Here is a 24,627-nt window from a genome sequence, read left to right on the forward strand (position 1 = left end):
AATTCACTTGAATATATACTAACTTTGCAAGAATACAATTAACGATTCGTGGCGTCTAATACAGGTTATAGTATTTAATACCAGAACACAAGAATCATACAAATCAACTTACTTACATTACTTTTTCAAAATGGTTGCGTGTTAGTGTATTGACTACGGCATGATAGTACCATTAACGGTGAGCAATATCACTGTTGTATAAGATGCATCTGTGAGTGGCACGTGATTATAGTATGGATGCTGCTATCACGAGACCATGATTAATAGCAATAGCAGAGAGTCAAATACACGCACTGTTCTAATTTGGAAGGATCTAGTCCGAGTTTCATCTGACCCTTGTCACCCCATTTTTAATATTTGGACAGTTATTGTTTGGGGTGTAGGGCCAGAGTCCATTCCCTATGTTTCAAAGAACAGCTTTTATACTCTCTTATATGGCACAAATTAATTAAGGTATAGATTTCACGATTCATAATAATTAATAGGCTTCATATAAGATGCAACATCATGTATTCAAATCTCAGTCGACGTGTTTACAATATGCAGGTAGTCTAATTATAGTTCATATTTTGTATGCTCTGAATTCTTTTCACCACGCCCTTTTAACGGAGCTAATTTGATCGAGCACTTTTTGTATGTGCTTTTAAAACATGTATATGAAGGTAAGAATCAAAGTTTAGTTTCTCCGCACATTGTTTCTTTATTATACATACCAAATGCAGTTTTGATGCATAACTTTAATGTCATGTGCACAAATGCAAGCTTTAATCAATGTCCACCACGAATGGGGATTAGTTTAAAACCAAACATTTCCAAATTACCCCAGCGCATCTTAACAGTCATAAAAATTCAACATCTAATGTCAGGTACCCACGTTTGACGCATTCATGCACAATTCCATTAAAATAAATGACACTTATCGGCCGTTATAGTCATACCTATGATAGTATCTTTTCTAAGGCTTGTAAGTGGCATCACCTCATATTGTAAAGAAAACTCTTATGACCACAGTACTTTTTTAGATCATCGGATATTCAATCTAGTCATCCCGAAAGTACCGCTAGCAGTCATTGTGTATATGCCTGATACGATCACTTTGACACGGATTGTGTAAGATAGTTCATCGTTGTTAAGTACAAGTCCCACTCGTCCAATATTTTCTTTTTAATACATTTTGACTCATATACAAAAATGCATAATATTGTATATTTTTCTGTTTTGTCTCAGACAATTTTGCTAGAACCTTGTAAGCAAGAATAACAACAAATTATCGGCATCGGAGAAATTAGATTTGATAAACATTGTTATATTATGCTGAGATAATCTGCTTAGATTTTCATGACCTTGTAGTAATGTTATATCTTTTACACTTTTTAAGATTCTTGTGACATGGAGTATTTTCTTTAAAATATTTCTCGTTAGATTATGCCAACAACACGCGAGGTAAGCAAATTGCATATCTTAAACACAAGTGAACACTAACAGTTTTGCATTAAGTATCAGCTATTGACGTTAGAAATCTTTGTAAAATCACTGAAAGCAAAACTAGTTCCGATCTGACCCATGATACCAGATTTATGTTCCAGACGTAACTTCTTTGCCCTTCAAAGACAATGATTGTGTCATTAATTTTTATTTTACACTACCAGCAACCTTTCCTTAAATTCACCTTCTTAGATTTTGCCTTTCATTCTATCAAGTACCATTATCACAGAATGACATTGTCATATTGGGGAGGGGGAGATATATTTTGATTTACATATAAACCACTGCTTATTTTTTTTAAAGTGCAAGTACTCTTTCTTTAGGCACCCATGACAGGAAATGCCACTTGATCAATAGAGTATTTGCTGGAGTTCTGAGATTTATTCTTCTCACGCGTATGCATTGCCTCTGAAATTCTCGTCTGTTCATTTCAGTAGTTCCAGTATGTACGAGACTGCACCAGGTGCAGAGATTGTGTGCGAGATGTTACCAAGACTTAGGGTCAATACTGAAGTCGTTCGTGGATGACTTGAGAGCATGTATGGAGCGTTTCTTCTCACTACCCCTAGATCGTATTCCCTCCTTTAAATCTGCGTTCAGTATGCTTGGACTGTCATCTAGTGTGAGAACCTTAGTGTCCGAAACACTGTCCTGCCTTCGTCTCCTTATGAGTGACCTCAGGCATCCCATGTGAAAATGCTTCAGCTTCTTGGCATGGCGTCTGAACAACATCCAGTTCTGGCAAGTTTACATCAGGATCGGTAAAACAATAGCTTTGTAGACAATCAGATTATTTGTAAACTGTTGCGTAGGCGTCCCAGTTATTTGCGCATAATCACATAAAGCATCAGTAAGAAGGGTATGGAATATAATAAGGAAGAGGAGTGGGCCAGCATACAGCCTTGCTTGTCTCCACTGGCGACTGGGAATGGATCAGAGGACTATACGAGTGACCATGCCATCATGTGTGATGTATATTTATATTGTGTGCTTGTACTTTTTCCGTGATTAAGGGTATCGTATGGCCTACTTGAGTAGTATCATGTTCATTTTAAGATGTTTACTTGGATTTGAGTTCCATACCTGGCCTTGTTTACAAACTTAGAAGGTTCTGGAAGTTACATTGTTTACTAATTGGTGCAGTTTTCAGAAAATACTACTGAGGCATAGATCAGTATATAAAGGATGTGGTCAACTAATTATTCACTCCTGTTTAATATCAGTCTCTAGGAATCTACGATCGGAGTTTGCAGTTGTGTTCATATATAATCTGAGAGGAATTATTTATATCAACTGATTCATTGGAATTATAAAATGTTCATTGACATTTTGGACTAAAACTCTACTTCGAGATTATTGAGAACTCGTTCAAAGACATGCTGGATTATATCATTGAGGTACATCAAGACTATTGGTACATCAGCACCTTCAAAACTTACGGGGTTCATTCAGAACATTATATTCGTTCGAGATCGTGATAAGACAATTATGATATTTTGGAATTTGATTCACAATACTATAAGTGTCTTTTAAATTTTCACTTTATATTATATGTAAAAAAATGTTCTTTACTCGTTTTAATAACTTCTGTGGATTGACAAGTTCATTTCATTTTGAGTGCAGGGAGGATAATCTGATTAGAATTGGAAATATAGTCGAAATTACAATATAATTTTGCAATGTGTTTCAAATTTTGGGACCCATGATATTTATCATGTAAGTCGCATTTGCAGAACTAAGAAAGTACATTTTCAGGAAATTTAAGATGCAAAAATGTATATATTTTTCCATTCTTATTACCAGCTAAAGAAGACATGTTTATGCCTTGTCACTTGCATCCTCTTTATGAGCACCAGCTATGTATACGACATGTATGGCATCTTTCGCTAGCCCAAATCCAAAACACTGTAACAAAAAAGTTAACTTCGAAAATTGCAAACAAGCTGCTCTGTAACAGTTTATTAACCAGCGGAAGAAAATAATTCTTCGTTGTCTTGGCTAATTGGCTCTGGGGCTCTTACTTTTCCACGAAAAGTTTCAGCTGCATTTTTTGCTCCAATTTACTACTTGGAGTTATAAATAATAGTACGTCTCTGATAGATATGCGATAGCCATTTACCTCAGTAGGCTTCACTATGCTGTTTTTCTGGACCCCCAGAAAGCACTGTTGATAGTTAAAACCATTCTATTAGCGAAACGTTACTAACATTTTTCCGAAGTTATTGTTTAAATGGTCAGAATGGCATTTTCAATACTCCATCGTTGACGTAAGAGTCAGGCATTGCGAATATCACGTTCAGTTGTTAGCACGTTTGAATGTTTAATTTGTGACTCTATAAACTCGTCCACATCTTTAACTTTATCATCTCTGCTTTCAAGCCGACAAAACAGTTATTTTGTTCATCCACAAACAAATCTAATAAACCAAACGCTAAAGCCTCTGTTATTTGCACGTACATTGTTCCTAATACGCGATGCTATTTTTTTAAAATACATCTGTTGTGCAATATGAAACCGTACAGTATGGAACACTATTGTAAGATTCTTAGCATGTAAAGTTAACGGAGAAAAATAATGAGCACATAATAATTTGTTCTAGTGAGTCAGTGCATTTGTTGTTTAAAAGTGAAATGGTAAATTACCATCTCCCCGTGAACCCAAACATTTAGGAAATAACATAATGGAAAACCAAAAGAATGTACGAGTAATAAAGGAAACTTAAAAGGAGGCAGATCGGTCCAAAATATTTGACATGTAGAACTATTCAGTTAGTATCACCTTTTCAGAAACAAATAAGTAGATAAATATTCTTTTCGCTTTGAGACAATGACTAGAAGCACTGAATGGTCAAGATTCCATTGTATTTTATTCAATAAAGTGTACTGATTCTCAAAGCTTGTGTAGTCGACACTTTGCTGTCGGAACAACAGAGGGGTGATTAAGATATGGTTGAGGAATATATCTTGAAGTGTTACGAGTTGGTACCTGAGGCATATCCACAAAGGTTGAGGAACGGTAGAAAAGAAACTGGACAAACCCTTGTTGAACTTGCAAGGCGACACATTATTTGAAAACTATTTGATAGGCGGTGCCCTGTCAAGAAAGGTAATAAAGAAAACAATAACTTCAGATAATTCATATTAAGTGAAGTGTTCAACAACTGCATACAATGTGATGTCAATACCAATCTTGACGAGCAACAGGTGGAAATGTTTGAGGCTGATGCTCACCAATATTCTTTGCCTTCATCGTAGCAGTTTCTTTTGTACAAGTACTTCAAAACTTCAATCCGCATAACTTTTAGAAATCGAACATCTCATAAGACTGATCAGAAATCCTTACCTCGAAAACGTACATTATTTCTGATTGCTACTACATGACAAATAAGCAGGATAATAAAGACAGAGCTAATGCAAATTGTTTCTATTTCAAACAGGTCAAGGTCATATTCATGTACTGAATAAATTTCTTTGGTCAAACAAACCCATCTAAACTTTTTTGGAGACTTAAGAACCATTCATGTCAGGACGTTTCATATTACTAATGGGTCATTCTGCCAAGCTTATCATTATTTAAGCTGTATGGAATACATGAACATATCTGAATATTTTCTTATTTAGTTACCTTAACTTATCTAAGAAATCTTCATCCCGTGAACGTGTTCTTATTCAAGAAGTAGGGTGCGGCTTTGTTAATGTTCCACTCCAATGCGTAATAATAAAGACCAATGCTTTATTAGAATTTGTAAAGTTTCAGCAATTTTTTCAAAATGACAAAAATACTGGTCTGCTTATTCTTCAATAAACAAGCGCATTAAATAATATTTCTGATACATAATAACCTGAACTTGTGTAAAAAAAGAGTGTTTTCTTCTGCCAGTCTTAATACTTTTAGTCGTAATCGCATTATCTAACTTCTCTTTCTTCTTTCCTTAACTGCATCAGCATTTTGATCTATTCATTCTTTTTAACTCTCTCCTCTTTCTGCATTTTTATTTCTCTTTCTTCTTTCTCTTTTTAATATGCATTTCCATCATTTTTTTCTGAAGCTAAAGGCTTTTTAACAACATTTCCATCTCGTCTTTAAAGCATAATTATTTTAATCTCCAATCAGATCGCTCCGATGGCCTAGTGGTTAGAGAGTCCGCCTCTGATGCGGGAGGTCGTGGGTTCGATCCCCGGACGAGTCATATGAAAGATTTATAAAAATGGTACTAACAGCTACCTCACTTGTCGTTCAGCATTAAGATGTTAGTGTTAGGACTGGTAGGCCTGGTGTCAGGATAATGTGACTGGTTGGGGACATCATGCTACATATCTGCGGCATGATGCCCTAGTGCTTGATATTGCTATAAACTACGATGTTGCAGACATCGTAGCGATATGACTGGAAAATTGCTAAAGCAATGTTAAAAATCCAAATCACATCACATCACATCATACACACACATCTCGTATCAGAACCAGATATAAATCTACTAATCACAGAGAACATTTATATTAAAAAAAAACATCTTTTCAAATAAAACTGGACCAAATTATTTTATATCTTGTTTCGTTAAAGGAGGCTTCGCTTCTGAAAGATCATGACGTTTGGCAAACTCAAACAACTTTTTCAAGGCCCCTAACCGTTCATCACTAGGAATTGAAACCATGTTATCCATATTATATGACATTGCGAAAGTTTGATAGTTTAATAAATGATTTATCAAATACGCAAAATTAAATTACCAGGGACTAAGAATTTCCGAAATAAAACCAATTTAAATGTCAAAACCAATGTTTAATTTCTCTTCTAAGTTTCTGTTACGAATCTATGGTCTTAAAGTAAGTAACAGAAAAAGCCAATCTAATACGTTTAGTAAAATTCAAACAAAAGTATTTGCATAGAACAAAAATGGAAACTTTAAAAGGAAATTGCAGTATTGTGAATAACATCCAAAATAAACTTAGAAGTTATATCGTAATCCCAAAAGTACTGAGTGTGTGTGAGTGTGTGTGTGTGTGTGTGTGTGTGTGTGTGTGTGATTTGGATTTTTAACGTAACTTTAAGAATTTTTCAGTCATATCGCTACGATGTCTGCAGTGTAGCAGATTTTAGTGATGTCTAGCACTGGGGCATCATGCCGCAGACATGTGGCATGATGTCCCACCCAGTCACATTATCCTGACACCGGGCCGACCAGTCCTAACACTAATCTCTTAATGCTGTGCGCCAAGCGAGGCAGCTGTTAGTACCATTTTTGTAAGTCTTTGGCATGACTCGGCCAGGGATCGAACCCACGACCTCCCGCATCCGAGGCGGACGCTCTAACCACTAGGCCACCGGAGCGGTAGTACAGAGTGTTCCGAACAAAATAAATTGTTTAATGTGATGATGTGCCAGTAGCCTTGAATGAGCTGATTTGCTAAAGACGATCTTGATGGATCACTATGCAACAATCCAGAATGTCCCTGAAAGAATTCACTATGATTTCGAAACAGAATTTTCTTCCAGAAGTCAATAAACACTGTGTAATTCTGATTAACAATTTAAATAAGTCAATCATCTCAAATTATAACACAACAAAATTGACTATAATACACACAGGTTAAAATACGAATTCATAATTTTATATAAACAACCTTATCTCAACAGCCTTTTATAAATATACATATACCATAACAATTCCAAGGGGAAAACCATAGTTATGAACCCAGATCCAAATTAACATGTTAACAAATATTATTTTAAAGTTCAAACACGCAATCATGCATCAAAATTAGCTATGTACTATGTTGTTGAGAAATGTTCATTAGCTTAAACTACAGCCTATAATCATTGTATAGCCTGGTATGTAGTTAAACGTGAACAATACTTATACTGACCAGTAGTTAAATGTGAACAACAAATACATTGTCTGGTATGTAGTTCAATGTGCACAATACTTGTATAGTCTGGTATGTTGCTAAATGTGAATGATATTTTTATAGCTCGGCATGTTGGTAAATGTGAATGATACTTTTATAGCTCGGCATGTTGGTAAATGTGAATGATACTTGTATAGTCTGGTATATTGCTAAATGTTAATGATACTTTTGTAGCTCGGCATGTTGGTGAATGTGAATGATACTTGTATAGTCTGGTATATTGCTAAATGTGAATGACACTTTTATAGCTCGGCATGTTGGTAAATGTGAATGATACTTTTATAGCTCGGCATGTTGGTGAATGTGAATGATACTTGTATAGTCTGGTATATTGCTAAATGTGAATGACACTTTTATAGCTCGGCATGTTGGTAAATGTGAATGATACTTTTATAGCTCGGCATGTTGGTAAATGTGAATGATACTTGTATAGTCTGGTATATTGCTAAATGTGAATGACACTTTTATAGCTCGGCATGTTGGTAAATGTGAATGATACTTGTATAGTCTGGTATATTGCTAAATGTGAATGACACTTTTATAGCTCGGCATGTTGGTGAATGTGAATGATACTTTTATAGCTCGGCATGTTGGTAAATGTGAATGATACTTGTATAGTCTGGTATATTGCTAAATGTGAATGATACTTTTATAGCTCGGCATGTTGGTAAATGTGAATGATACTTGTATAGTCTGGTATATTGCTAAATGTGAATGACACTTTTATAGCTCGGCATGTTGGTGAATGTGAATGATACTTGTATAGTCTGGTATATTGCTAAATGTGAATGATACTTTTGTAGCTCGGCATGTTGCTAAATGTGAATGATACTTGTATAGTCTGGTATATTGCTAAATGTGAATGATACTTTTATAGCTCGGCATGTTGGTAAATGTGAATGATACTTGTATAGTCTGGTATATTGCTAAATGTTAATGATACTTTTATAGCTCGGCATGTTGGTGAATGTGAATGATACTTTTATAGCTCGGCATGTTGGTAAATGTGAATGATACTTGTATAGTCTGGTATATTGCTAAATGTTAATGATACTTTTGTAGCTCGGCATGTTGGTGAATGTGAATGATACTTGTATAGTCTGGTATATTGCTAAATGTGAATGATACTTTTATAGCTCGGCACGTTGGTAAATGTGAATGATACTTGTATAGTCTGGTATATTGCTAAATGTTAATGATACTTTTGTAGCTCGGCATGTTGGTAAATGTGAACAAGATCTAGTTAAATGCAAACAATATTTAAACAGCCTGGCGTGTAGTTGTGTGTGAACGATACTTTATAGCCTGGTATGTACATAAATGTGAGCAATACTTAAATATGCTGTTTGTCGAATAAGACTAAAAATGATAAAAACAATTTTATTACTTTTTTTCTAAAATGGCGCATGATAAAAAAATCTTTCTCTTCGCATACTTCGGTTTGTTGTCAGTTGAAGTGGCTGGGCACCCATTACATTCTGGAATTCTTGGCTGTGTGACATCGCAACTCCCACCAGCAACGGATGTACGCGCATTTCTTGAAGGATGAGGGTGTACAATGCATTCTGAGTCTTCTATGTAGTTGACATGTGTCTCTTCCACAGCATCAATTATCTTAAAATTAGAGTAATACGTTGGTTGAAAATTATACAACTACACTGTAGTGTTTAACGTTCCGTCCGCATCTATTTGTGATACAAGGTAGCGGAACTATTTAGTGTTATGCTTTCTTTGCAATCATAACAAAAGCATTCTTGTAATCCGAGTATTCGCTTAAATATTTATGAGATGAGCATGCTTCTTTTAAATCTTTCAGGCTGATTATTTCAAACCCTTCTTTCTGGTAGATGTCTTGTACTTGATACTTATCGGTATACGTACATTTAAACCTAACATCTCCAATTCTGTAGAACGTCTCCTCCAGTACTCCAATTATAACAAGATGACCGCCAGGTTTTAGGAGACTGCTGATGTTTTGGACTGTTTTAGCGTAATCCTCAAGGGTGACTGAAGCTGCTTCTAAACACAGTGATGACGTTATAGCGTCAAAGACAACGCCATCTACCGGAGTGGCTACGATAGGATTAGGCAGTGTGACATCACAGTGGACAATATGTTTGATCTTCCTTCTCAGTTCATCTTGTCGCTTGTCCACATCCATGCCTTGTTCTGTGATATATAAAATGTGAATTGCATTTAAATTGAACAATTGAGATCATCACATTTTCCCTTAATTTATGCGATATAGATGTTCTCAATCAACAGATCTTGATATCTCGATCAACAGATCTTGATATCTCGATCAACAGATCTTGATATCTCGATCAACAGATCTTGATATCTCAATCATGAGAAATAAGAATGTCACGATGGAATTGACGATGAATTAGTGAATACGTCTTTTGTTTTTCTTTAATTAAAACCTTTATGGTTAATCGTCAAAGAATGCTGGTTGAGGAGAGTTGGCAATGGTCCTTTTAAATAGTTTTATTTAGCCCTACACCATATCAACAATTTATTTATTTAATTTTTAGAACGTTACAACGGTACTAGGGTGCAACAAAAAAAACAACCCGGCGATTTAAGTATATGAATGATCTATGACGGTATGGTTTAGACTCTATATAGACTACATGAGTACTAGACACAAGCACAGTTCCTTCTGGCACGCGTTTGATTGCAGCCATGAACGAATAATAACTCTCTAGCCATTTTAGATCACATTGTTGTAATTCTATATAAATTTATTTCATTTAATCATGTATCAAATATATAGTGTGTGACATCCTGGGATAATCGATTTCTTCTCCGGTATACAGGTCTATTCATAAGTATTATTGCAAGTAGACACTTTGTAATCATAATCAGAAATCAAGTGGGTTTATGCATATAGTTGAACGTAAAAATCAGCGTGTTAAGTGAAAGATTGTTTCCTACACATCGGGTCCTTTTTATAGAAATTGTTTAACTCTTTTCTGGGGGTTGGGGAAAGGAAATGGGTGAGGGTGAAGTGGGAACATGGCTCTGTGATCTAGGGCCTTGGTGCGTTGTAAATAGGCGATGGACGCTGTTACTCATGGTACTGATTTTGGTTCCAGCTTGGATTGAATTATAATACTCTTGCCATTTGAATTACATCGTGGTGTGTGTGTGTGTGTGTGTGTGTGTGTGTTTAAAGGCTGAGTATTTCCTCCTATCCGTAGTTTAATATTACGCATGGTGATAGCATGACACATTGAAACTTGCATCATACAAGGGGCAATTGCCTTCTTTATTCTGGAATGAACATAAGATAATGTTGTTAAAATCTGAAGTCACCTTGACCAAATGTTATCGTCGAATGTTAACCACAAACGCGTCAAGGTCACCAAGGACATATGTGGTACTTGTGCCAGATGGTGTCCGTTTCAAGTAGGAGTAATGAATTGAGCGGTAAATCATGTCGATTTTTTGGCAATACACGTCTTTGATAAAGTTATTCTTGAAAGCTTAAATGGCAGGAACGTTTATTGCCAGACAAGAATAAATTTTAATGACAAACAACTATCTACTTAAGTGATGGTTTGTGAAGACGTGTTTGTGCCAGTATGACTAAGATTCCAAAATGAAATAGAGACAATAATAGTTTTTGAATGGACACCATGTAGATTATGTTGATGTGAACTAAGCATCACCTTTAGCCAGAAATACGAATACGTTTCAAAGACATTTGTGGACAAAATGATAAACCAACCAACGACTGTTGATGTTACAGTGATAAAACAACCACAGACTTTGATGTCACAGTGATAAAACAACCACAGGCCTTTGATGTCACATTGATTATACAACTACAGGCCTTTGATGTCACAGTGATAAAACAACGAAAGACTTTTGAGACGCAATGATAAAACAAAAGACTTTTGATCACAGTGATAAAAAAACCAAAGACTTTGATATCAGTTATAAAGCAACCAAAGATTTTGACGACAAGTGATAAAACAACCAAATACTTTTGATGACAGTGATAATAACACAACCATAGACTTTGATATCAGTTATAAAGCAACCAAAGAATATGACGACAAGTGATAAAACGACCAAAGACTTTTGATGACAGTGATAATAACACAACCATAGACTTTGACATCAGTTATAAAGCAACCAATAAATTTGACGACAAGTGATAAAACAACCAAAGACTTTTGATGACAAAGTGATAAAACAACCAAACCCCTCTGATGTCACAGTGATAAAATATCCATAGATTTGATGTCACAGTGACAAAACAACCATAGACTTGTGATGTCATAATGATAGAACAACCAAGAACTTCTGATGACACAGTGGTTAACCAAACAATCCAATATTTGTGACGACATGACCATAAACAACCTATCAGACTTTTCACGACATGACGATCAACAACCAATCAAACACTTTTCATTAAACAATGGTAAAACAAAAAAGCTAGAGAGAAGAAAAAGCAAAAACATAATAAGATGGCAGCCATTTTCAATACACTGGAGCAACATTGTCCCTAAAGATCAACAACAACCTGAACTCCTAGTACGTTATGCAATGTCAGACCTGGCACTACACAGCTGGGTGTTTGATAAGATATATTTGGGGGTAAGTAGTCAAATAGTGTTATGGCCGAAGGGCACATTATTTTAACAGACAAAAAATATATTTCATAACGGGGCATGGATCTATATTTTGTTTTCCCTAAATATTTCTGTTCCAACCAAACTAAAATCAAATATTCGGTTCTTTCAAAAAAGGCAAACATGCGAGATCTGCACATACGTTATGCCAAAAGCATTTTTTATTATTGTGTTTGAACGTTAACACTTCAATCAACTTTAGAAGTGTTGATACCCTTGTGTCGCTTTAATCACATAGATTGAAAAAGTATGTAGTATGCAAATGAAGTGCTTCATTTTTAAATGAGTTAAAATGTGTACATGTCGATACATGATAAAATGTGTACATTTCTACACATAGAAAAAATGTGTACATGTCTATATATGGCAAAATGTGTACATGTCTATAAATAGCAACATGTGTACATGTCTATAAATGGCAAAATGTGTACATGTCTATAAATGGCAACATGTGTACATGTCTATAAATGGCAACATGTGTACGTGTCTATACATGGCACAATTTCGAAGAAAACGTAAATAAAAGGAATTAAATGCAATAATCTTTCAACCACATTTGTATGACCTAGACCAATCAACCAGAGGGCTGAATATAGTCCAGCCTACTTGAGAAGACTTTTGGAATGATTAGGAACAACAGCGGAAACGTATATTTCATAATGACTAATTTTGCATTTGGCTGCGTTCAATCAACAAATAAATGCCTCTTCAAATGGTTCATTGGTGATGAAATCTTTTATAACGTGTAAACTTTGATGAGTAAGAATTAGCAATATGATGCAACATTTCATTGTTTTGAAAACAAAATATCTTATTTTCTGCACCCCTTTAATTACATCCTCCTTTTGAAAACGACTGGATTGCGGATCTGGATCATCGCACGTCGACGTTTGGTCAGATTTATACGGGGCTAAATATGGGAATTAAATACAACTGTACCTTGTTTTCCATTAGGTATTCAAAGACAGGATCCATGTAACTGATGTTTCCGTCTTTCCATTTCTGTAGAAACTCTAGGTTATTCCGGGCGAAATCACTCAATATTATCTCCTCGAACCACGGAGCGGCGCAAAATGCAGTATGGAAGACAGGGCCTGTGCCAATATCCAAAAGTTTCATCCCTGCTATTTCACCTGAAAATGAATATAAACACTTGGTGTGTGCTTGAGGCCATTTAGATTTAGAACGATAACGATGAGAAGGGTAGGGCTTGCTTGTCGTGCTTACACGACTGTCAAAGCCCTTTAATCAAAAGCTTAACAATAGTGTTAACGTCGCCGTCTGTCCCGGAAGGATGACAAATTTTTATCTCACTTTTCCATTGACTTATATGAGCTAAAATCCAATTGTACTTGTCTTTAACGTTTTTCTATTTTTTCTTTTTAAATTATGACTGTAAAATAGAGCCTTCATATTTTGAAACTCAAAACCCCCCCCAAAAAAACCAAAAAAAACCCCCCCAAAAAACCCACTATTTCGGTAACCAATGGGATTCCGTTAGTACATTATCAATCTGAATACGCAAATGTTAAATAAAAATCAAGCAAGATGAGACAGACAGCACCAGAATATCACATCAGTGGCAATGTACCAAGACAGTCAAAGGAATCTTTTATATGCCATTAAACTATCATTATACTACTAGTGGCACAATCCTCTGATATAAATATTAGATAGGGGACTCACATAAAAATATCATACCAGATATCCTCAGATCCTCAGATATAAAGAGAAAAGGAGGATTCTCGTATGTTGAATGAAAATGGTGGCAACACAAGGATTCAAGCGTGTATAAATGTAGCATTCAGAGACTCGTAACTTTAGGCAATTACCATTCTCGCACGAGATCTTGCTCGTATAAAAGTCACGTATAATTTTTCATAGCGAAATCTATTGGCAAATAAAACCAGCACTGTGTCCTGGGTGTTAGCCAATCAGAGCCCAGATTGACTAACTAGTGTGCCACGTAGCTTCTTTCATAAAAATCTGCTGACAAAAGATTCTCTAGAATATTAACAAGTTCAGACAAAAATAATGAAGACTAAATAGTTTACTCGTGTGCTTATGTATTTCTCTGGTTAGAACACGTTTGAGATTTTGATATAATGGCACATAAAAAAGTTTCTTAAATTCTGTTAAGAAAAAAAACTTTAACTCAGTGCATTCACACAAAATTCTGACGGTCGGAAGTCGAAAACCATGCAACGCACATTAGACGCGACAGCATTCGTGACCGTCGACCTTTCGACTAAGTGGGTCCATCAGGAAACACCAACTACAAATAGATCAAAATCAAAATACTCCAGGGCAGCATCCCTCACCCCCACCCCACCCACGCCCTAGCTCCCCAATAAATAATGTGCAACCACTCCCTCTTTTGCAGTTAATATTCACATTTCCATAATTATATATTTTGAATCAGGTGTCATGTAATCACACTATATCAAGTCTTTCCACGCTATCTATGTTCACTGCAACTGCTGTATCCACTGTTCATTTATAAATGAAGAAGATCTGAAACATCCCGCCGATGAAGCTATTAAATTTCATCACTATGAAGCATTCCGTACCAATTTTCACTAAACAGTCAAATTCAAGACGGGGCCCTGAGTGGCCGAGTGGTCTAAAGCGCTCTCCGTTACGGATCACTGCCATATCACCTCTGTCTGCGTGGGTTCGAGTCTCGGATTCGGCTAATGTGGGTATGTGAGAAAGCTTGCCAGTAGCTCCTCGTGGGTCAGTGGTTCTTTCCTGGGTTTTCCCGGGTTCTTCCTCCACCATTAATACTGGCCGCCATGTATAGCCTATCGTGTGCTGAAAAATAGCGTTAAACCCTACAACAACATCAAATTCAGAACAATAAGCAGGGGTCTATCTTCCGTTTAATTATTGCCTGTAAATAAAATCAACAGTTTTCGTCTCTGTTCTGTCAATCGAAAAAGCAAAATAAAAATATTTCTCACTATTTCCATGCTCGAAAGTTGATGTTCCTTTCCAGGAATTTTAAAAGAAAAATGTATTGGGTAAGATCATCAATCTGATAATAAAATGTACAGTTAAAAAATTAAGTGCAAAAAAATCTAACGGAAGAGATAAAAACTATATAAAATCTACTGTGTTTAACAGGAGGTAATGAAAAAATAAATGCAGTGGACTAAAATACAGAACTAAGAAACTATCGCGGATAAACATGTATCAAGTTTGAAATCTAGTGAACCAATAAGTGTTGTGGACTATAAAAAATGTTGTATTCAACACAATGAAGAGGTTCCGTATGTACTCGCTTATAAAGAGACTTCCGTATGTACTCGCTTATAAAGCAACTCCAACTCCAAACAACGCAGATCCTCCGGCAAATCTAGGCAGGTGCTGTTAATTAGGAATTATCTAGGAAACAAACAACATAGACATTGCTGACGCATGATTGGAAAGCAGAGTTACTGTAAAGCACGAGTAACGCGTTAAAACTGTCGAGAGGCCTTTATCACTGGGTAACTGACATATGCTTGGGACGGAGCTACGGAAATGTCTTGCCGTTACACTTGTCTTTGGGTGATGCTGCTTTACACGCAAGCGTCAGCAATTTTAATCCGACATCAACAGCCGCTAAATACACAAGCATTCTCTTCTAATGGGGATATATCCTTAAAAAATCTTCTAAACGATTTAACGCAATGGATCAATAAGTTAGTAGAAATAAATTTATTAATGTGCAGCGAGCGGCCCCATAATCCATGTCACGTTATAAGTAAGGAACAATAGCCAGACTGCAACATGTATATGCTAGACCCTGAGCCTAATTATTCGCTTCATAGATGTGTAACCCGACATCAAAAAGACGGGTGGGAAGCCAGTTGTATATAACATGACCATAGGAACTTGTTACTGGTGCCTTATTTGGCTGCGTGCAATTCACAGGTAAGTGGCATGAATTGCCGGCGTTAGGCTCAAAGGAACATCAAGTGGGGGTCATAAATCCACCCTTGACAGACTGCCGGGGAGGGGGGAATATCTGCTAATTATGTGTGGTCACCGTTGGAATCGCAAGTTTAAATTGAATGTCTTGAAACTAAACGTCAGTAGTCGCTAAACCATCTTGCGGGAATTACATAAGGAAGTTATAAGCTACTCCGACGTCATTCGAAATTGGCGGGAAACATTGTTATTCCGGGAATTACAAAGGAGCTTGGGAAAGGAAGCTTTTAGGAACCAGAGGAGCTGTAGGAGACAGAGAAGGGAAATATCCTTGTACAGTTGGTCCCGAGTCTCTGGGAGACAAGAAAAGGAGAAAAGGAAGTGGATGAAGTGGAAGGGTGAAGGACGTCGTTGTTGGCCTGAATGGGTACTGGGTACCAGTCAAAAAATACCTCAGATGAGTAGAAAAACAGAACAGGAGGAAAATCACACAAAGTCAGATGATAAAATAGGCCGTCACTTGGTCGAGTGAAAGACAAATAATACGGTTTTGAATATTGAATTTCATTTGAGGAAGGACTATCTGTTATTGAATGGCATTAAATTTGTTGTTTATTTGAATTCCACCTTTTGTGTATTCAGTAATTTAACTGTCGGCATCGCCGCCTGGGGTCTCGGAGCTTTGCATTTCTATCACTACTTCAATTTCTAACAAAAACGAGCCAGGGTGGGTCTTCTGTAATAATTAAAGATAATACTGGGAGCACCCCACCCCAACCTAAAGTAGTCTACGAGACCTTTACAATCCGCCAGAAAAGCAAAAGCTGACGCTCCAGCACACACCGTGGCTTATATAGTTGTTCTTCGCCTCCAGTCATGTAATAATAATAATAATAATAATAATAATAATAATAATGATAATAAATAAATAAATAAATAAATAAATAAATAAATAAATGAGGAGAACAAAATCCTGGTCTAAAAGTATACATTACCTCTCATCTGCGTGTGCGAGTTTTTTAATTTTAAAGTAGCATTAGCAATTTTAGTCATATCACTATGACGTCTGTATTATGACCGTTTAAAGTGATGCCTAGCTCTGGGGTATCATGCAGCAGACATGTAGCATGATTTCCCACCCAGTGACATTATCCTGATACCAGGCCGACTAGTCCTAATATCATCTTGTAAAGCTGAGAGAGGCAGTTACTAGTATAATTTTTATAACTCTTTGGTATGACTCGGCCGTGGTGCTAACCATCGAATCCCGCATCTAAGATGGACACTCACTCTAATTAATGCACTGTTAGACTCAGTTTGTATCTTAAGTCCTAATGTATAGCGTTTTGGTAAAATGTGTTCTACATTGAGGTTGACAAGTCGAATTTAGTGGCTTTCTAAGGTTTATGTGCCTTTCTTGGTCACTATACTATGTATTTGGGCCATATGACTTACACCTTCTAGGTCACTACACAGTGTATTTGGAACATATGACTTAAGCCTTCTAGGTCAATACACAGTGTATTTGGTCCATATGACTTACAACGTCTAGGTCAATACACAGTGTATTTGGGACATATGACTTACGCCTTCGAGGTCACTACCCAATATATTTGAGCCATATGACATACGCCTTCTTGGCCAATACACCGTGCATTTGGGCCATATGACTTACGCCTTCTAGTTAAATACACCGTGTATTTGGGCCATACGACTTGACACATTCTTGGTCACTACACAATTTATCTGAGCCATATGACTTCAAAAATAGGCACATCATGAACGTTGCATTCTAACTAATTCTAACTGATAGGAGTATCTAGATTATATTATTATAGTTACAAACAGATAAAACTATTTCACCAACTGCCATTTAAATGTATTTCTAATTACAATACTGTAATATCGGTGATCGTATTGCTTAACATTAATTATAATGTAGACAAAATGTACCGCTGTGCCCGTTTGAAGTCATAAGGCCAAAATATATATTCGATGATTCATTTTCTATTTGCGAGACAGAAGAAGCAGCAGAGAGGGTGAACAGACCACTTAAGGGAAGGGTCACCCTTGTGTTTAGACCAAAAAAAAAATAGTGACCCTTCATAGAGGTCAATACCACGTCTACGATTATTGTTTGTCCCAAACAGAATTGTAGACGAACCCTCTCTGCTGCTATCAATATTGGGAATCATCATCTGAATCATGGGAATCTTTTGTTTTGTTCTTCAAGTAATATTCAAGTTCTGATGGTAGTTTTTCTATTTTTGGATTTATGTTCTTTCTTTTTCTGCAATAGTTCATCAAACTTCTGTATTGATCTCCACCGCAATTTTTACAAATCTGATATAATCCTCTAACGCCGTTGTTACATCCAACACAACTTCGTGAACCAGCATGAGGATTTTTCTTTAAAATATAATTATGTTTTTTACAATATTCTCCACGGCACCTTTTGTTGCATTTATTTGTTGTTCCTTGAATTAACCACGCACAGTTGTTCATTATATGAATGATATCTGTTTAATTAAATTTACACCCTCTCTGCTGATATCAATTAAAAAATTGTTATATTTAAAATAATGGTACATCCAGAATCTCATACTGCAAGAATGGCACGAGAACGATTAGAAGCAATTAAAAAAATTCTTCCTGTCAGAGACTCATTTAGAAAAAATCTACAAGCGCAGCAAGAAGCACAAGCTGAATACGAAGAAGAAACTAAAAAACTGTTTAAACCCGTCACTGCAGCTACTGAAAAGGTTACAGCTGTCATCAAAGAAGATCTTCTTCCGGTATCAAAACAAACAGCAGAACAAACTGAAAAAATAGCAAGAAGAACTAAACAGACAAAGAAGATTTTACGAGATCTTCCACCTGGCATAGCCAGGGAAATAGCTGCGGCTCAGCCTCCTCCTGTTGGCGAAGAAATACTTGAAAGTATTGGAAAACTTCGTACTGAAGTCGCCGACGTGCAAAAAGAACATGCACCTGAACCCGAACTAGTAGAAAAAAACTTAGAATTGATTGCAAAATTTAGGAAGGGGTTTGTTGAAGAAATTAGAAATACTAAAAGAGAACAATTACCCGAAGCAATATTAAATAGTATATTTAATAAATCTAGTATTTTAAAACCCCATTATGAAAAAGTAAATGATGATAATCTTATTAAATATATATATCGCGTATATTACAACAAAAAACAAGCTGAAGGTCAAGAATATAAAATTATTAATGAAGAAGAAAAAAGACTTTATAGAGAGAGACTGAAACAACAAGAACAACTCGCCCAGCAGAAACTTCCTCCACCTTTACAACAAATAGAACAACAGCAATTGATGTTGAAACCATCTAGAGAGAAAAGGAAGCAGATGGCAAAGGAAATGAAGCAAAAAGCAGAAGAAAAATGGAAACAAGAAGAAATATTTAGAGATATAGAAACTAAACAACAGGAGAAATTACGTTCACTGGGTAAAGAAAGAGATCCTGACGCTGTAGGAAGTGGGTTCCTGACTACATCAGAAGGAAATAATTTTATTTGTCCTGATAATATCCTCAATGACGTGTCACAGTTAGAAGTTCTCATAGGAGGAAAACGTGCCGGAAATAATTCACCAGAAATAATTAATGAAGCAGCTGATATTTTTCGGCGATTATTTCAAGGTGGTATCATGGATATCGGAGTTTACCGATGAACTTGTTGATGACTAGTTGTTAAATAAATGGTAAATTAAAAAAGATGATCATACATAATAATCATCGTAAACCTGTACAGGTCAGAGCGGTGAACTCACGATTACCAATCTACAGAGCTACTTACGGAGATGGACTTGGTGATGTTGTGAGGGGATTATTCACAAGGATAGCTCCAAAAGCAGCACCCGTTGCAAAACAAATATCGATGAAAGCTATCGATATTGTTCGTGAAAAAGCTCCTGGAGCAATTGTCAATGTTGCTGGTAAGGCGTTTTCGGCAATCAAAGAAAGACTAGCACGATTATTGCGACGAAAACAACAACCACCAGTGAAACTGGCAAGTACTGAAATTATGCCCGCAGACGTAAGTAAAATAATAAATCAGGCTGCAAATCAAAAACTAGCGGAATTATCTGAAGAGGCAGAAAGAAATATAACATCAAATTTGATAGATCAAAGACTCAGTGAATCAGGAAATAATATTTCAAGCATGATATCAGGAGGTGGAGTGTCCAAACACGGTTTTCGTGTTAGACGAAAATAATTATAATAAAATGTTCAAACGTGAATCCGATGAAGCATTTGATATGGAGGCACCTGTCCTTAAAGATGAATCGGTACGTGATTATCAGTTTTATTCTTATGAGGCACGAATACCAGATCAACGTGGAAGAATTGAACTACAAGTTCATGATACAAGTAGATACTTTTTACCCGCTGAGGCTTTTCTTGAGGTAGAAGGTACAATTATAAAAACGGATGACACTAATTACGGAGGTGCAGTAAAAGTTGGTTTTGTCAACAATGGGATTATGGCGTTGTTTGATAGCGCCACTTATATGATCGATGGAACAAATATTGAATCGATTCAGAAAGATGTAGACGTTGCTACAACAATAATAGGATTAGCAAGATGATTATACAAGATCAGCAGGTCCTACAATAATGTTTGTGAAAGATAACTCCAATAACCCTGAAAGCGATCCGTATAATATAAGACGACCAAGAAATTTTGCCAATAACGCTGATGCTGATGTGGCTCCAGTGGTTCATGGTTCTAGCGAAAATTTCAACTTGGAATTTGCAGCACGTAGAAGTATGTTGATAGGAGACAATAGAAGATTTTCATGTGCAATTCCACTATCGCATATTTTTGGATTTTGTAGAAATTTTAGAAAGGTTATTTTTGGAGCTAGACACACGGTTGTTCTTGTGCGAAAAGGTGATGATAACGATGCTCTGTGGAGACCTGTTGGTGATGCTGGTAAAGTAATATTGTCTAAACTTTCACTATGGATGCCGGTAATGACTCCAACGTTGGCAGTAGAACAAAAATTAATTTCTTTCATGGACACTGGTGGTAAATCCTTATTGCCATGGTTAAAAACAAGCACAGATAGTATGCAAACTAACGTTAACGGTCAGTTTACATGGCATATAGCATCACAACAGGGTGTTTCTGCACCGCGACATATTTTTGTTGCGTTTCAGGAAACTAATCGATTAGGCTCACAAGTTCACTCTCATATGATATTTGATAAACTAGGTATCACAGATATTTCTTTACGGATAAACGGACAACAAGAACCAAGAGAAAATATACAACTAAATTATGAGCAGAATCGTATAGGACATGCATATCATCGTTTAATGTCATTCATGGGACGTGATCAAAATGTTGATACCGGTTTGCAAATATCACAATATGATTTCAGAACTTTGTATCCGATTTATTATTTTTCACTGGAACATCTTGATCTATCAAAACAATCTGTCGTTGATGTACATCTTAAAGCAACATTGAATACAGGTGGTGCTAATTATAGAGCAATCGCGGTCATACTCAGCGATAAAGCCATGTTACTTGAAGGTGGTAGTGGTCGAATGAGAGTCGTTGATGCACCAGTGGAAAATCTTTAATTATTCTGAAAAATATTATTTATATTAAAATGTAGTATAGTCATGTTAATGTTACTCTGACTCCCGGTCAGGTCAAAAAGCTTCAATCAAAAACCACTAGCAAATGCGGAACTAAAATATCACTAAAACGAGATCAGATGGGTGGTGGTCCAAACAAATTATCGTTGACAAATAATCAGATTAAACATTTCAATAAAGCCCTAGAATCAAAAACTGGAGTTCAAGTACGTCTTTCTCCGAGCGCCATCAAAGACATGGTTAAAACGGGTGGTATATTTCCACTTCTTGCGGCTATTTCCGCGTTAATAGCTGCTGCCGCTCCAGCCGTAGCAAAAGCAGCCGCGTTAGGTGCTGTTGGAACAGCTGCTGGAATGGCTCTAAAGAAAGCAACTGGTGGACGATATAGCAAAAAAAAAGGGACGCGGTCTAAGATTACCGGGATCTCGCTGGGGGAGCGGTCTAAGGCTTCCACGTTAGATGTTCCATCATCAAATTTTGATTTACTTGATGCTGCTAAACGATTAAAAATAAAAGCCTTTAGAGGTGTTTTTATGCGAGATCAATTACCAAAACAACCAAACAAACTCGAAACAGGTATTATTAACCTAGACTCGACTTCAGGACCCGGTACTCACTGGGTATCATACGCGGTTGATCCACGTGGAATCGTTTATTTTGATTCATACGGGTTAGCTCCACCTACTGAATTTATCAAGTATGTCGCACCACTCCACGCAAGAACCAGAGGTTCCAAAGTTTGGTATTCAACGCTACCCACACAAACAATGACAGATCCGCCAATATGCGGCCGTGAAGTAATTAATGTACTCGACGCTATATCAAAATCATCCAAACCGCCACATAAAGTTGTGCATGATTATACAAGCAACCGATTCGTTGCGCGTAAAGCGTTTTAAATAGATCTTGGATCATATAAAATGGTTGATATTTACGGAAGAAGATCTTCCCGCGTTAAGAGAAAATCCGGCGATGTTGATTCGTCGAAGTATGCGACTAAAGATGAACTCGCTGATATCATGAGCCTGGCTGGAGTTGATCCAGATTAGGTCGTTATTTTTCAAGATCGATATGATAAACTAAAAACGAGCAATATCAGATGGAATGATATAGTTCGACGAGTACTCGGTGCAGTTACGGATAATATTCCCGTGTTTACTGACGGTGGTAGAATCAGAGATTCAAGTGTATCATTTACAACCATCAGAGATGAAATTGCAAGAAGCGTTGCTAATCGCGTGAAAAATAGCGGTGACACAATGACAGGTGAACTCAGCATGAGCGGAAATAAAATAGTAGTTTTAAGAGATCCAACATCTGACGAAGATGCAGCAACAAAAAGATACGTCGACAACGTAGATGGTAAATTATCCACGCTACGGGCCGAGTATGACGTTCACGTGGGCGCTTTTGCAAGATTTCGCAGAAACCATCAAAGAACCGCAGAAGAATTCTTCGGCACTCCGCACTCCGTTGACATAAATCTCGCTGATATCAAGACGAACATCGACATAACTGAAAAAACACTTGAAGACATTGTAGCGGGGATTCCTGATATCGTTAATAAAACCAGTCTGATTAAAATTCCCGACGGGGTTACCCCCGCTAAGATCACAAACATCGTATACACGGTATCAGCGGGACTTTCAACATGGTCGCAGCAAACAAAAAAAACTATCAAATATACCGCAACAGTCACTGGCGTGTACAGGTTGTCTGTGTTCAGTGGTGCGCGATTTGAGATATTTACAACGTTTCCATGGCGCCATTCAACTGATAAGTTTTCCGGGGTTGTATCTGTTCTATTAAATAGGGGAACCGAAGAGGAATTTATTTTGGAAGCAGATGATAAGACATTAACCGCAACATTTTACTGGTGGTGTTTGGAATTTGTAGCTAAAACACCTAAATTATTATTTACTGCATAAAAATATATGGATGGTGCACAATACAGATACAATCAAGCGCGTGAATGGCAGGCGGCGCTAAAAGATCAAGTCGAACAATATACAATAAAAGTACAAAAATATCGACGACGATTAGTTATCGTTGATGTAATTGTTTATTCAGTATCCGCTGTTGTTGCTGGAACCGGTGTCATATTATCAGCGGTGACAATGATGGTACCAGCAGCCGTAACTATTTGTATTTCAGCAGCAACAACGATTGCAGGTGTGCTTAATATCATCACAAAAAATATGCACCTGCATGAATGAAAAATTATCCGATTACATGCTAAGATTGCATACAGCGACGGTCGCATACTCGAAGTTATCCTCGTTGTTATCAGCGAGTCTCAGTGATGGAATTATATCTGATGTCGAGTTTTCAATGATGACTAAAATATACGACGAAGGTATCGGTATTAAAGATACAAGTACTAATAATGACAGAATTACTCCAGCAGATCGTGACTAACACAACTCCGCCAAAGATAACGATGATCTCGGTAAGTTCAACTAATCCTGAATTTAGTATTAACTTTCCTACTGCAATTCCAGTAAAAGAAATAGCACTGGCTCAATTACGGGTATATTACAGCTGGCCAAATATCAGATCAAAATCATTTAATGGTACACCAGCAAATAATTTGCTTGTATTTGCTAACAAGAACAAACCAGATACTCCTGACTGGATAGATGTTGGAATACCCACTGGTAGTTATGAGATCGAACAAATCAATGAGGAATTTCAACGTAGAATAAAATTAATAACCGGAAAAGAAGCAAAAATATCAATTAACGTTCATGAACCGACGCTGTCCTCGACGGTTGAGATACATTCTCCTGATTATGCCGCTGATATTTATCAATCCACGATAAGATCCGTACTAGGTTGGTCTGAAATTCCCCCGGTGTATGAAGGACCACCAGAACCAAAACGAGCTGATTTTACGTCAACAAATAGATCTCGTCACGATATTGAAATGAATTCAAATTGGTTAGATTATATAGAATTAAAACCAGAGGTGATAGCGGGGAACTTTATTTTGATCCTGTACTTATTTCTTATAATCTTAATAGACGTATTATTGCTTC

General features: G+C 36.7%; 1 protein-coding gene across 3 annotated transcripts in view; it reads right to left on the reverse strand.

Annotated features, from left to right (window-relative positions):
* Positions 1-8,315: 8,315 nt before the first annotated feature.
* The window catches only part of LOC149777858 (nicotinamide N-methyltransferase-like), a 42,145-nt gene continuing 25,833 nt past the window's right edge, over positions 8,316-24,627 (reverse strand). For 2 of the 3 annotated variants that reach the window (XM_089938942.1, XM_089938941.1), the window contains exons 2-3: positions 12,980-13,173; positions 9,390-9,563 (exon numbers count right to left, since the gene is read on the reverse strand). In XM_089938942.1, coding sequence (XP_089795068.1) covers positions 9,525-9,563; positions 12,980-13,173 — 233 coding nt within the window. In that variant the 3' untranslated portion in view covers positions 9,390-9,524. Of the gene's footprint in view, positions 9,564-12,979; positions 13,174-24,627 lie in introns of those variants that run through there. The other variant, XM_089938939.1, reaches the window with a different exon arrangement.

This window comes from Sinohyriopsis cumingii, chromosome 17 (genome assembly GCF_028554795.1).
Source record: "Sinohyriopsis cumingii isolate HCF-2022 chromosome 17, ASM2855479v2, whole genome shotgun sequence".
NCBI lineage: Eukaryota > Metazoa > Mollusca > Bivalvia > Unionida > Unionidae > Sinohyriopsis > Sinohyriopsis cumingii.